The sequence below is a fragment of the Coenobita brevimanus genome, chromosome 51 (genome assembly GCF_032717465.1).
Source record: "Coenobita brevimanus isolate Jiangsu-jjx chromosome 51, ASM3271746v2, whole genome shotgun sequence".
NCBI classification, from domain to species: domain Eukaryota; kingdom Metazoa; phylum Arthropoda; class Malacostraca; order Decapoda; family Coenobitidae; genus Coenobita; species Coenobita brevimanus.
In genome coordinates, this window is record NC_137004.1 from 18,492,976 (window position 1) to 18,508,457 (window position 15,482).

Sequence of the window (15,482 nt, forward strand, 5' to 3'; positions counted from 1 at the left end):
ACCCTGCGTGATATTGACTGCCCCACTAAACTACATTACCTTCTCAGTATTGCCTCAACCCAAGCACTAATATCCTGCAGTGCGCCACCCTACACCACCATCACCCTTAATCGTCAATATAGGCATCCCCCCACACCACAACACCCTTACTTCCCGCACCATACTCTCATAACACAGACAGTGCATGAAAATAACCCCAATATAAAATTTCTGGTAGCATCCGGCTAAAATGATGAGTTTTCTGCCGTACACTGAGATTACATCCAGATGACCCTGGGGCCACAGTAACAAAAACAACAACAACAACAGCAGCAGCAGCAGCAACAACAGCCACCCGAGAGGCAAAGTGATAATTTTTGTAGTATTGTCATAACAGTAAAGTATGAGACGCCTGGTGGTCTTGCGGTTTATGACACTAGTTGGAGTAACAACCTCTTATTCAGTGCACAGTTTCGAAACTCCAGGAGATGGCTTGAGATTTTTAAGTCATACAGTGTCTGCAGAGGCATAATTATGGTTATCATCGCCTATCACTTCAGATGGAGTCATTTAGGACGTTCTTACTTTTCTTCATCATCATTATCATCTTTACCATGTTTCCCATTTAAGGATTTAGCGAAGAAGTTTCCAGAAACAAGGAAAGGATAAGTATGAAATCAACAGAACTCAACAGCGTACCCAGTGCAATGGGCCAGACAATCACCCATGCATCAAACAAATCCCAGACATCCTGGGTTCACATCACGAGCCTAACTATCTACACTTATATTTATTTATTTAAAAGACGAGCTTCACATAAGGGGGAGGCCGTGGCTTTATCGGTAGAGAGGTGACCTGCAGTCCTACCGGACCCAGGTTCAAATCCCCGCTGGGGCAGGGAACAGTTTAAAGATTTGAATTTCACATAATCACACTCTACTGATCTACCAGATGACCCGCCGACATGTAAAAACACCCACGCTAAGGCCAATAAACCAGTCCTGTATGAGACAGCCCTAGCATGTATGCAATATGGACGGTGGGTGTTAGCGCCGAAGTGGTGACATGTAGAGGTAGAGGTAAGCCCAAAGTAGGACATATATTTTATATATATATATATATATATATATATATATATATATATATATATATATATATATATATTATAGATAGATAGATAGATATAGATATTTATACTCGTATACACTCCTGCTCGTATACACTCCTGCCTTCAGAATAACCCTTTTCTGCCACTTTTTTTTTCAGAGCGAAGGAAAGTGGTTTGTATAGGAAACCTTGTGCCCTAAGCATAAATTTGATGAAATATTGTGATTCACTTTAACAATAATGATAGGTTTATCAGTTAACTACCTGTACCTTCCATTCCATTTACTTGGAGTACAGATATATCTTTAATTTTTCCTTGAAGGAACATACGTTCCTCTCTCTCTGTCTCTGTCTCTCTCTCTCTCTCTCTCTCTCTCTCTCTCTCTCTCTCTCTCTCTCTCTCTCTCTCTCTCTCTCTCTCGTGCAAGAAAGATTACTCGAGTTTTTCCTTAATCCTTCATTTCGACATGTCTCTCGTAATCCAAAAAATTAAAAATTGTCAGGTGGTAGCTGGAAAAAGTCATCTAACTGAAAAGATTAACGTTTGGCCAACTAGACTGAAAAATTGAGGGAGAGCTGCACGCGACAAACTCAGGGTACAAACGCGATGTTTTTTTTCCCGGGAAGCACAAAGTTTACTGCAGATTTATTGTAAGCAAATGAGAAAGACACATGCACAGAACTAACTTGGGTGCAGTTTGATCAAAAGAAATTAATCCTTTCCCAAAGATCACGCATTTTCTTCTCTCATTCATGGTACGACCAGACGATTACATTTATCTCAGGAAAACTTCTGAATGAATTAGAAACAGTCTGAGCTAACTCTTCAAGGGCAATGATGCACCTCTTCATTTCTTTATTCCACCAGACGATTTTATTCAGCTTAGGGCAAATTTGTCGTTGTGAAAGGGGAGCGGGAAGAATAAGAGGGTAGGTGGAAGGGAAGGTGGGCGGGAGGTAAAGAGTGCTTGAGGAAGGACGGGAAACGAGAGGGGAGAAACAAGTGCCGAAGGAGAATAGGAGAGGAGTGGGGGACAGTATGGAGCAAGGAGTGGGGGAAAGGAGGGAGAAATGGGAAAGGTGTGAAATAGGAGAGAGAGAGAGAGAGAGAATGAAAGTGGTGAAGAAGAAAAAGTGAGGGACGAAATGACGAAGTGTGGTCGAAAAGGAGGAGAAACTAACAAAAAAGAAAAATCAAGTCTTCTCTCTCTCTCTCTCTTTCTCAAGCTGTTCCCGGTGCACAGCTGCATCTTCAAGGTCACAATATCCAGATGAAGGGAGGAGATACACGGTACGCCTTCAATTTCAAAAGTAATGGTAATACAGGTATTTTTCCTACCATGAATACTCCAGAATTTTACGTCACAGAACAAACTTTTTTTTTTTTTTTACTCAGAAAATTCATTCCACAAATAACATTCCTAAGCAATGGATAATTTATGATCTTCTCGTCCTCTTACGTCAACTCAGAGACAATTCTTGAATAACTGGGCCACGAATTCTGAAATTGTATGAAAACTACAGATTTTCAACTTTACTTAAAAATACAACTTCGTCCTGGGAGCAATGCACGCTGTGTTTATATGCATGAATTAAAGCTGACTTCACTCATTTGCCTTTCAACTTTTACGCACTGCATTAGGAAAGGACACACACTTTCCAGAGGAAATGCAGTCACACACACACACACACACACACACACACACACACACACACACACACACACACACACGCACACACACATGTACGCGCGCGCGCACATTTTCAAGTCTATTCCCAGGGTACAACGCATTTTTTAACAAACTTAACAGTACATACAAAACCAGTACATCTTTATAAGAGATGAACTCCCGTATGTTCTCTCGTGGGTAAATGACGAGACAGAAAAAAAAAAGTAAGATGAAAGTAGGGGAAACGGAACGTGGAGTGGAAAGATAAATAAGAACTCAAGAAAAAAGGGAAAAGGAGCTAGAGAAAAGTATTAAGGGAAGAGAAGACGACAGATGGGAGTCGGAGTTGGGGGGAGATGGAAGAAAACAAAAGTCCGAGGAAAGAAAGAGCTGAACAAGAGTAGAATTGCTCAGGGATCTGCGGCAAGGCTCTTCTTTCAAAGTTTTGTGTGTGTGTGTGTGTGTGTGTGTGTGTGTGTGTGTGTGTGTGTGTGTGTGTGTGTGTGTGTGTGTGTGTGTGTGTGTGTGTGTGTGTGTGTGTGTGTGTGTGTGTGTGTGTGTGTGTGTGTGTGTCCGACTCTGGGCAAAGGCTTCAGGGCCTATATCTTGGGGGCAGTAGCCTATCCCAAGGCCAGTAGTCCTCCTACACCTTCACATGTCACCACTTTGCTGCATATAGGGATCACATTTATGTCTGATTGGGCATAAATGAAGGATTTAAAGTTCCTGCTATATGGCGTCACCACAGGTGTCAGCTGACAGCAAATTTGGGTTCTCCGTGTCAAATAACCACATATGGAACCACTTTTATGTCTCAATATGTTTAAATTAAACACTTTTACTAAAGTTGTTGTTAGATGGAGCCACCTCAGGTGTCAGTTGATGGCAGATTTGGATTCTCCATATCAAAGTGCCTTATATGCTACACTTTTATGTTTCCAAAGGCCTTCTTTTAACAAATCCTCCAGAAGCAGAAGAAAAAGAAGATGAAGAAGAACGCTGGCCACTCACTGATCAGCTGGCTATCGCCGCAGGTAAAAATTAGATAGAAGGAGTAAGGGAGAGCAGAAAGGAAGGCTGGAAAGAGAACATGAGGGAAAACAGAATAGAGTATTGTGGGACGAAAACTCATACGAAAAAACGGAAGGAAATCTAATTTGACTAAAGCCCTTTTACCGAACATCGCCGGGAATTCACCACAAATATATATAGATTGATATTTTGATAAGCTGGTGGGTAAAATAGTATTCATATTTCGCTAAAAAAAAAAAAATCGGTTTCCTTTCCGCTACCATTTATAATAACATTTTGAATTTCAGTATATTTCATCGGCAAAAGCATTGTCGTTATTAAACAGTGACATTTTAGATGAAACCGATATCACTGATTTGATGGAAGGGTCAGTGAAGGGAGATTAGGGTGAGAAACGGGATAAAATATTAATTATTATAGGGGGATCGGAATTACGGCTGCAAAGGGATCTGTTGTAGAGGAGAAGAAAACAAGTAATGTGGAGCATTCTAAGTATTTTACACTGGAAAGCGAGAAGACAGAACTGACGGGAATGGCATCACTAAAGAAAATGGGGAAAGGCAAGAAAATGGAGGAAAACAAATACTATAACAAGAGTACAATTGCTCTGGGACCTGCGGCGAGTCTCTTGTTTCAAACAGTTACTGTAAAATGCAACTGACTTTAACAGAGAGATCTGCCACAGGTGTCAGCTGATAGCAAATTTCGGTTCTACATGTCAAATAACCTAATAAGGGACCCCTTTTATGTCGCAATAGTTTTAAATTAAGCACTTTTACTAAAGTTGTCCCTGGGTGGTGCCACCTCAGGCGTGAGCTGATGGCAGATTTGGATTCTCTATGTTAAATTACGCTATTAGGTACCACTTTTATGTCTCCAAAGGCCACCTTTTAAGAAATCCGCCAGAAGCAGACGAAGAACGCTGACCACTCACTGACCAGCTGGCTATCGCCCCGAGTAAAAATGGCAGAGAATTAAACAGTATTCCACACCATTTAATCATGTGGTTCTGTGTGAGAAGAATGAAAACCAAATCTCATCGCTTTCCCATCGCTTGAAGAAATCATCCAGTGGTAACCAAAATAAAGTTGTTAGGTATTTGAGGATCGGCAGCTACCAATAGTATACTTAAAAGAACAGAGGAAGCGAAAATAATTTATGACTGATTAAAGTAATTCATCACGGCAGCGTAACATCATTGGTTTCCTTAATCATCTTCGTGTATAATTTATTGTACTTTTCACTTCCTTTTATTTTACGTTGATAAACATACTGTAGCTGAGAGAGAGAGAGAGAGAGAGAGAGAGAGAGAGAGAGAGAGAGAGAGAGAGAGAGAGAAGGGGAAGGAGAACAACTTGCATAATTATATTTATCTACACTGTGAAAGTTCGAACTAGCTGCCAACCTACTACATATGCAGGGCTGTTCAAATGCGCTGCCCCTCAGAGAATAAAACAACCCGGATTTTTATTTACCTCCATGTTCCCTGTGTTGTGGTTGTTGGTGTTCCCGTAATGCACTTTCTGTTATCTTAAAATTCATTAAACAAATTTTCAGCAAGCAAATAACAAGTAGACTACAGGATCATTAGAGCTGAAACAGATGGTAATTTTGGATACAGGCATTCCTTGTATGGTAGAATGTAAGCAAACATGCGCAAAGCTTCTGGCAGACTATATATATATATATATATATATATATATATATATATTAGGCTACATGTATAATATATTTACTATATATGTATATACAGTACATGGTATATATATATATATATATATATATATATATATATATATATATATATATATATATATATATATATATATATATATATATATACCTGTACGAGATAGAAATGGTAATTTGATGACTAAAGATTTGGATATAAAAGGAAGATGGAAAGAGCACTGTGAATCTGTTCTATATAGACCAATCCCAGCTGAAGAGGACATTTTGCCAGCCGAGAGAGATTTGCAGATAGAAACAGGGGATATAACTTTGGAAGAGGTAGGAAAATCTATAAAGGAGTTAAAGAATTTTAAGGCTCCAGGTGAGGATGGAATATTCCCTGAAATGCTTAAGGTGGAAAATGACGAGTTGATGAATGCGCTTTTGAAACTTTTTAATGTGGCTTGGGATAATGGTGGAATTCCAGAAGAGTGGAAAAATGGAGTGATTATAAAAATACCAAAAAAGGGAGATTTAAGTGTGTGTGGCAATTGGAGGGGGATAACTTTGACACCTGTAGTTGCAAAAGTCTTTTCCAAAATCTTGTTGAACAGAACAGAGCCAGTAATTGATAAAATTTTAAGAGAAGAACAAGCGGGATTTAGAAAGGGTCGAGGTTGTAATGATCAGATTTTTATTGTAAGGCATCTAATGCAACAAGCTAATGAGATGAAAATGCCACTTGACATGTGTTTTGTGGATTTTGAAAAGGCGTTTGATAGTGTTTCACGTGGAGCTATGTTGAAAATTATGAGATTCTATGGTATACCAGAAAAGTTTGTAAATATTATTAGAAGCCTGCATGAAGGTACTTTTTGTAAGGTAATGGTGGGTGGTTCTTTGAGTGATCCATTTCAAGTTAGGTCAGGAGTGATTCGAGGAGTTCTTTCGCCATTGTTGTTTGTTTTGGTTATGGATTATGTTATGAAAAAGGTTGTAAGGAGAACAGGTGCAGGAATTAACTGGAAAGAAAATAAGAAGCTGATGGATTTGGACTATGCTGAAGATATTGTACTGATTTGCGGAAGTATTTACGAGATGCAGAGGGTGCTCGATTGTCTGGTGGAGGAAGGAGAAAAAGTGGGATTGGTAATAAATTGTGGAAAGACTGAAATTATTAATATGAACGTGGAGAACCAAATCGATTGTGTAATTGGGAATAATGTGGTAAAGAATGTAGAAAACTTTAAATATCTGCGAACGATTGTATCATCTAATGGATCATTAAACAATGAAATTGAGGAGAGGATTAGACAGGCTTGGCGAGCTGTTGGAATGTTGAAATCTGTTTGGAATAATAATATGCTTTCGGTACATACTAAAGTGAAAATTTACAAGTCCATGGTTAGACCAATTTTAATTTACGGGCATGAGTCATGGTACAGTACAATTGCAACAGATCAGAAAGTATTAGGATTTGAGAATAAAATACTGAGAAGGATTCCTGGGGTAAAGTGGCAAGACAGAGTTACAAATGAAAGAGTAAGGGATATTACGAGAGTGGAACCAGTTAATGAATATGTGAGACTGTCTCGCTGGAAGTGGCTGGGGCACATATACAGAAAAGAAGGTTGTTTAATACAGGATGTGCCAGAGTGGATTGCTAGAGGAAAAAGAGGTAGAGGTAGGCCGAGGGAAACCTGGTTGAGGACAGTGAAAAAAGAAGCAGGAGAGGAGTGTTGGTTGGACCTGAAGGAGATGGCAAGAGACAAATATTGGTGGAGAGAGTTCATTGAGGCCCTATGCATCCCGTGGGGTGCCACAGGAAATGATTGAGATATATATATATATACATATTATCTACAACCTGAATCATAATGTAAAACAATGTGTAAGAAAACTCGAAAAGATCAACAGAAAAATAGTGAACAATGGCTACGCCTTGGTCTTTAATGATTTATATATATATATATATATATATATATATATATATATATATATATATATATATATATGTCTTTAATGATTTATATATATATATATATATATATATATATATATATATATATATATGGAGCCTCTGTGGTACAGTGGTAGAGTGTGCGTTTCGTACACGGGTGAGCCAGGGTTCGCGCCCCGCCAGCGTAATAAACTTTGGGAGAGTTCAACCGGCCACGTACTGCATTGGCGGACACAAGGGGTGATGTGGTTGAACCAGTGTCGCTTACTATAAAGTATACTTGCACCCAGTCGGCTTGCGCGGGCCAATTACACCTGGTTCACAGACTACACACACATCCAAAGCCACTCCAACACTACAATTACACTTACAATCACTTCTCACCCTACATACAATCTCTACCAGACAGCCTAAGCCAGTTGGTAGAGATACATTGGCTTCGGTCGGGATAGGCCGGTCCTGCAGTGGATACTCAAACGGCTGATGATATATATATATATATATATATATATATATATATATATATATATATATATAACAATAGATACTATATCAAAAGGATGGGGATACCACACTGATTTTAATCCGCATGTATATTCTCTATGCGATAGGACATCCGGACAACCATGTGAAATCCATTTTCAGTAAATTTTTTTAGTAATCTAATTTAAAGTTGATGCTGGATAACAATTTTCGCTGCGACAGCATCAAAACACACAGAATAGAGGCTTGCATCCAGGGGTAGGATTTTCGAACGTATTTACGATCGATTCCCTATCGTAATTGCAAAATGTTTTTGAAGGAGAAACTAGAGACACGGGGATATTTTACACTCACCGTTTCTTCCTAATACTAAGATAATTTGCTTCTCATAAGTTAGATTCTTTTTTTTCTTTCTTTTTTTTTTATTTTTATTTTGGTTGCATGAACACTACATATAGGTAGATTCTGCCCTCTCCTTTCCATGTCCTACAAAAAAGAATTCTAAGTTACAACTGGGAACTGATCGTAAGTTTGTTTGTGCATCGGACCCCACGTTGCTGTTGTTCAAACGTTCTCGTGGCTTTGGAGTTTTTTTTTTTTTTTTTCCCACCGTTTTCTCTGCTATTTATTTGGCAAATTTCTTTTTAACCCTTATGCTAAGATGATGTATTTCCCTTTTATCAGCCTCTACCAGACGATTTTATGCAACTTACAAAGGATCTCTTGTGGTGAAATAGTTAAATATGAATTTCTCTATCTCCCCAGCACGAAAATTCTTTCCTAAGAGGAATAAGATTATCTGGATGTTACGGAAATGAATATTCAAAATTACTATAAAAAAGTTCATGCAAAATTATACTAAGGTGTAATATATCAGAGACATCTCTAATGATCAGATGCAATGACATCTCACAACAGAACGAAACTAAGGCGTCAGTGTGGTCGTAGTATGAGGCCGAACCAGGAGAAGAGTACAGCCACTGCTTTAATTCCTTTAGCATGAGGGTACCTTGCATATTTTCTTCTTTCCACCGTCGATTGCATTCAGTTTATATGAGATCTCTGGTAGTAAAGAAGTTAATGGAGATAACCGCTAATTCCTTCAGTCCGACAGATCTCTTACAAGTTTAGTACATTACAGCCATCCAATCTTAGCTAAAACAAAATTTTAAAGACGTCCTCGGATTAAAGAGAATTAATTTCTTTAGTAAGAGTTCTATACAAGGCTGAATAAATTCGTCTGGAGGCAGTTAGAATAAAATGGAAACTAACCATTTCAATAAACAAACCAACTGATATCGTTCAAAAGTTCCTTCCTTAATTGATCAAGAAAACCTAACATGATACACTTCTGTCCCTACCTGACGCCTATCTTGTCACGACCTGATACCCCTCATACCACAGTCGTTCTCACTCCTCCCGTTATCTCACATCTCCTGTGCCTCAGCTGGTTCCTGGTGTCGCTGGCTGCCGCTGACCTGCTGCTGCTGCTGCTGTGCGTACCGCTAGAGACGCTACAATACTTCCTGTGGACGCCTCACCTCACCCTACCCGTCTGCAAGCTGTCATCGTACTGCGAGCTGCTGTCTGCTGTGGCTTCCGTCCTAAACCTTACTGCTGTCAGTCTTGAGAGGTAGGTTCTGGTTCATGGTTTATGGCTCTGAGTTCATAGTTATTGATTCATGGCTCACGGCAGCTATTATCTGCTGTCGCCTTCGTCTTCAGTCTCGCCTTCCTCAGTATTGAGACGTAGGTCGTGGTTCATGGTCTTTAGTTCATGGTTCACAGCAGCTGCTGTCTGCTGCTTCATTCTTCCTCAGCCTCACCGGCATTAGTTCGATAGATCAAGAAAGTCCATGGCTCATGGTTCACAGCAGCTGCTGTCCGCTGCTGACCCCGTCGGAGCTGTCAGCCTCGAGAGGTCAGTCCTGCATCTCTCAGTCAACCTAAGGCTGGCAACCGAATGCTCAAGTGAATGCAGCCAGTCGCGTCACTAGCCCTGACTTTTTCTTCTTGCTTTGTTTGGAATATTTATGTCATCTGACGTATGTGCCTTATCTTACCGACATTAGTGTCACTTGACCAATAAAAATCATTTGTTGAAGTATATAACCGCCAAAGAGGTTTTAGCATTAAAGTTGTGACCACAATTCATCACACGTTATGCCGGCCCTTCAAAGATGCTTAGCTCTTCGTAAGCTTTACATACACATGTGTACTTTGGTTATTTGATTTTGCTGTATTAGGTGAGCAAAGATATGAAAATACTGCAAATTACTGAAATGGAAGTACTATAATCAGTCACTGCTACCCACAGACACCATAGCCACAAATCTCTTAACCCCTTCCACCCATGGACTTATTTCCTAAGCTGAATAAGATCGTCGGATGGAAGCCACAATAAGGAGTAAAGGACATTGCACAACAACATCGAACACATGCCTAGGCCATTTCTTTGTTCCATCTTCAAGTCGACGAGTAGTAGCCAAAAAAAAAAAAAAAAGAAAAAAAAAAAAAGTAAAGGACACTGTACAACATCGGACACACGATTCGGCCATTTATTCATTTTATCTTCAAGGTGGTAGTTATAAAAATGTACCAACGAAAACGGAGGAAGAGAAGAGGAGCACATTTAGGATGCTGAACAGGTTCTTTACAAACACTTTTAAAACATGGCCAAGAAGCTACGAAAGAAAAACACCGCTATGACCCCGAGTCAGAATGATAATCACAATAAGGATGTAGATAATTTTCTTTCCCGACAGTTGTCTAGCGAAAAGTATATATTGTACTACGTATACCATAACACAACAGAGGGCATTCGTTACACAAATGTCAGATTATATATATATATATGTATGTATGTATATATATATATATATATATATATATATATATATATATATATATATATGTATGTATGTATGTATGGAGTGTATCACATGTGTCATCTTCAACAACACAAGGCTTAATTTGTGGGAGAAATGAATAACTTCGATAAGTAAATTACTGGGATAAAGAATACACGTAAAATTCGTCGACCCTGAAATATTTCATAGATGACAACACACCAGATCATACCTCTTCGATTCCAAAAGTTATGATTTAAGTAAAAATTTGCCAGTCTTTTAATTTTACGTTAATCGTTTCACATTAGGATCTGGGATATGTAGTATTAAAAAAAAGTATTTTTATGACTCCTCGATTTGGAGATGTATTACACTGGTTTCCGAATCAGATAAATGCATACTTGTAATTAAAATGAAATTGAATTAATGATCTGTTAAAGCCCCAAGTAGTTTAAGAGCCTCTAAGCAGTTGCTGGTGGAAAACACGAATGACACGTAACATTTATGTCTGCTATTTCATATACAATGGAAAACAAAATCACTAGAAGAGATAACAAAAACGAGAAAAGAAAAACAGAACAGAACACCTCCCATCGTATGAAGACAAAGGGAGAGGAAGAGGAGAGGCACGAAAGCAGAACAAACACTAACAAGATTGATGAGCTAGCCCTCACTCTGGATGTGGGGCCTGTTGTGTTTTATTTTCCAGAGTAATATTCAGTCTGGTTTAGCTGTGAAACGTTCAGTAGTTGTGTGAGTGAAGATAAAACTCTGAACAAATGCTTTTACATGCAACTTAATCCTCTTTACTCCCATGGCGTATTTTATATTTAATTCGTGCCACCACCAGACGACTTTACTATTTTATTCAAATTAGAAGTGCCCTGATTGTGTAGAGATTAATGAAGGCTGTATATAACCCTTCCATTTTCAAGAGATTTTCGTGGGTAAACCAGAACTTTCCTGAGTTGGCAAAAATATGATGCAAAATACAACTTGGGACTCAACTGGTTAAGCTGAAAAAAAGAAAATGTTTATGAAAATGGCCGCTGGTAATGGTTCTGTTGACGCCATTGCTCTCACATTTCTTTCTGTTTATCCCAACTTTTCTCATTTTTCTCCTTAATCTGTCTTCCTTTGTACGACTGTGGTTTGCAGTTGTTTTCTCTACTAATGTTCCTCGACACCCGTAAACACATTTTTTTTTTCCAAAAATTATCTCTTCTATTCCGTTAGCTTTTTTTCTTCTTTTTTATATTTTTTTTTCTTCAGTGAGTTCCTCTTCAGACCCCCCCCACCTTCATAACTTCTGATAAGGACTGCCTTCCTTATCAACAGTGAATGAGAAACGTAGGCCAAGCTATGTATCATAAATTTTTCGAAACACACACACACACACACACACACACACACACACACACACACACACACACACACAATAAAATAATATTTGTATAAGTTCAGTCCGCTCTCCCTCGCCACGCCAGCCCTTTTTCTATCCACTTTATATTTTTTCCCCTTGATTCCGACATTACTTCCAGTGTTCCTTCGCTCTCTTTCTTTTTATTCGTGTTTTTTTTTTCTTTTATTCATTTACCTCCTATCCTCCGTTCTCTCGCCTACCTATATCCTCTTTCTAACGCTGTCACTTTAATGGAGATGGTTTCTAAAGCCTTCCAGATGGAAGGTTTCCCTAAGATGAGTAAAATCGTCTAGTAAGAAGATATCCAGAAGGTGACATTGTCCTAAATGAGTTGAACCTCTCTACCTCCTCGTTTCTCCTCTTATTTTCTTGTTCTTTATTCGTTGTCTTATCATCTATCCTTTTCCAGTATTTTCCTCTCTCTCCTACCGACCTCCCTTTCCATCTCTCCCCTTTCTTCTTTACCTTTTCTCAGCTCCTTTCATTTCCCGTAATTTTCGTTTCTCTTCATAATTATACTCTCCCTCCCTGTCTCTTTTTCTTCATCTTTCTCGATGAACACTTTTTCATTATTCTTCTATTTCCTCTTACTCTCCCATCAACTCATTGTCTTTCTCTCCCTACCTCTACTTTGTCAACTCTCCTCTTTTCATGAACTATTTCTTAGCCTATTATCGTCATTTCTTTCTGTTTCTGACCAGTTTTCCATTTGTCCTTCCATTATCTTCCTCTGCACGTCTTCTCTGTTTCTTTTCCTCCCTTTCTCTTTCTCTTCACATTACTTCACACTTTTTCCCCTCTCCCGGTTTATTTTCGTGTTCACTGCATTCATTTTCTTCTCCTTTCTCAACGTCCACTTTTCACCTCAACCGCCCTTTCGTCCTCTCCGCAACCATATCTCCCCTTATCCCACCTTTTCTTTCTCTTTGTGTCCACTTCGTCATTTTTCCTCTCATTTTTTCTGTTTATCTGCGTCCACTTTTCCTTTTTATATTCTTTTTTTTCTTTCTTTGTCTTCGCATTCAATTCGTCCCTTTTCTTCAACTTCGTCCCTTTCTCACCCTCTTACTTTCCCTTCACGTCCATTTTCTACGCTTCCTCTTTTTCTTCGCGTTAACTTCGCCTTGTCTTTCCTTCCCCTTTTCTTAACGTCCACGCTCCTTTTCCTCTCCATATTTTATTCTTTGCGTGCATTTGGATCCTTTTCCCGCCCTCATCATGTCGGCCTTGCTGTCCCATAAACACTCCTTACACTCACTAACCTTCTCTTTCCTTGGCACCTTGCAACACTTCTCACTTATTTTTTTTACCGTGCTCTTTCTCCTCCTTTTTTGTGCATTTGCATAGTACGGTCTTAGCACAAACTGCCTTAAAACTGCATAACTTTTACTAGATGATGCCTTTGTCTCTCATTGTTGAGGAACCTTAATTTAATCGTAGCAACCTAGGGAAGTTGACGACTTTGAAGAGAAAAATGGCTTACTTATACGTAAATGGAATAGGGACTATTAAAATGAAGGAAGTTGTATTGTCAGTGTGAATTATAATGTATTTTTCATTGTTTTTGTTCACACATCATACCCATGCCTAGTTGAGCAATTTCTCAAGATCATACTGAAGTAGTTGACTTTGGATATGTGTATTATACACAAGTAACAGTGGGTCAGCCTAAACCGGCATACGGTGCAAAAGTGGGAAGTCAGTGTGAACGCTTGAGATGCCAGTACTTTCAGCACTTGACCCAGCTTAACACTGAGAGGGTGTCACTGGTTGTTCCGTACTGGACAATGTCATATATTGGACGCCGGGCCATCTTAACTCGGTGGCACCTGCAGTGTGACTGTTTCGATAAACAGTTGATTTACTGAACAAAAAAAAAAAAAAAAAAATACTGAGAAAATATCGCAATATCCTAGAAGGGCGCAGTTAAGAGTACTGTCATTTTTTAATGTGATAATTGTAGAGGTAAAAATATTGTGAAGTGTTGCACTCTTTCTAGGGATATGTAGATGAAAGAAAATAATTGTGAAGTACTAATGATGAGTTTGCATTTTGCATTCCGATACATATAAATTCCAAGCAGTTTGTTTTTTCTTTTTCACATAAAAGACTGTTTTCACTAACAACAGCTACTCATATGAAGACAAAATGGCAACAAGATCGTACTTGACAGCCTTTTTTTTTTTTTCCTTTTTTTTGCTCTACACCATTGACCCTTCTTGACTAATCACTTCACGATGCTCTTATAAAAACCTTCCTTGTTCCTTGCTTTGTTCCATCACTTAATGAGACTCCTTCTCACCGTGCCACCCCGCCAGGTACATCGTGATCGTGTACCCCATGCGCTCCCGCACCTTCTGCACCCTCAGCAACTGCCGGCGTGCCATCGTGGGCGTGTGGTGCATCTCGCTCGTCCTTTCAGTACCCGCCGCCATCTCGCAGGTGAGGTACAAGTGGGAGGTATGAGGGAATGTGTCTAAAGAAGAGTTAAGAGTAAGGATATTGCAAAGATAGGACACGTGTACGCCATAGCTTGGTGTGTGTGTGTGTGTGTGTGTGTGTGTGTGTGTGTGTGTGTGTGTGTGTGTGTGTGTGTGTGTGTGTGTGTGTGTGTGTGTGTGTGTGTGTGTGTGTGTGCGTGCGTGCGTGCGTGCGTGGCAAAGGCCCTCTGGATGCAAATCAATGAAAACCGAATTCAGAGATAAATTATTACGGGTCCTCACAATTGGGTAAGGTCAGCCAAGATAACATCAGACCTATAACAACATCACTGATCAGTTTTATGATACTCGCATCTAGGATTGTGTGTATGATACTTAGTTCGGGCAGAGTCCTCATTCTTATTGTGGAAAGACTCCACATTTACATTTACCAAGATATCTGACACCGCACCCCATCTTTCCGTCACATCCACCATCACTCGGTATTCCTCGTGCCCGTGGGGGGACACATCCACGAAAAAGTTATAGGCTGGATGAAGGACAGACTAATTCAAGCAAAGGTTTCATTTTCCCACCAGATTCCAGGAACGATCTACCTCCAGCCTCTCTGCTTGCTTGAAAACCCATTTCATCCTCGTTCTCCCTGTTCCAATTCCGCACTACCTGTCTGCTTTTGCTCCATTCTCCTCACTTGATCTCTTTCTTATTTTTATTTTATCTGTTCCCCTTTATTCATTCGCATCTCCCCTTTGGGGCTAAGATGCGAATGAATGTGTCTGAATGGATGAGTAAATGGAGAGTGAGTCGTCCTGTCTCGGCTACCTCCCTTTCCTTGGGGGAAGCAGCCTAGGTATATAGATAGATAGA

The 15,482-nt window shown here is 39.5% G+C and overlaps 1 protein-coding gene across 1 annotated transcript in view; it reads left to right on the forward strand.

The window, feature by feature from the left end:
- The window catches only part of LOC145400182 (allatostatin-A receptor-like), a 203,453-nt gene that overhangs the window by 82,560 nt on the left and 105,411 nt on the right, over positions 1-15,482 (forward strand). The window contains exons 2-3 of the mRNA XM_080272694.1: positions 9,350-9,535; positions 14,493-14,616. Coding sequence (XP_080128820.1) covers positions 9,350-9,535; positions 14,493-14,616 — 310 coding nt within the window. The remainder of the gene's footprint in view (positions 1-9,349; positions 9,536-14,492; positions 14,617-15,482) is intronic.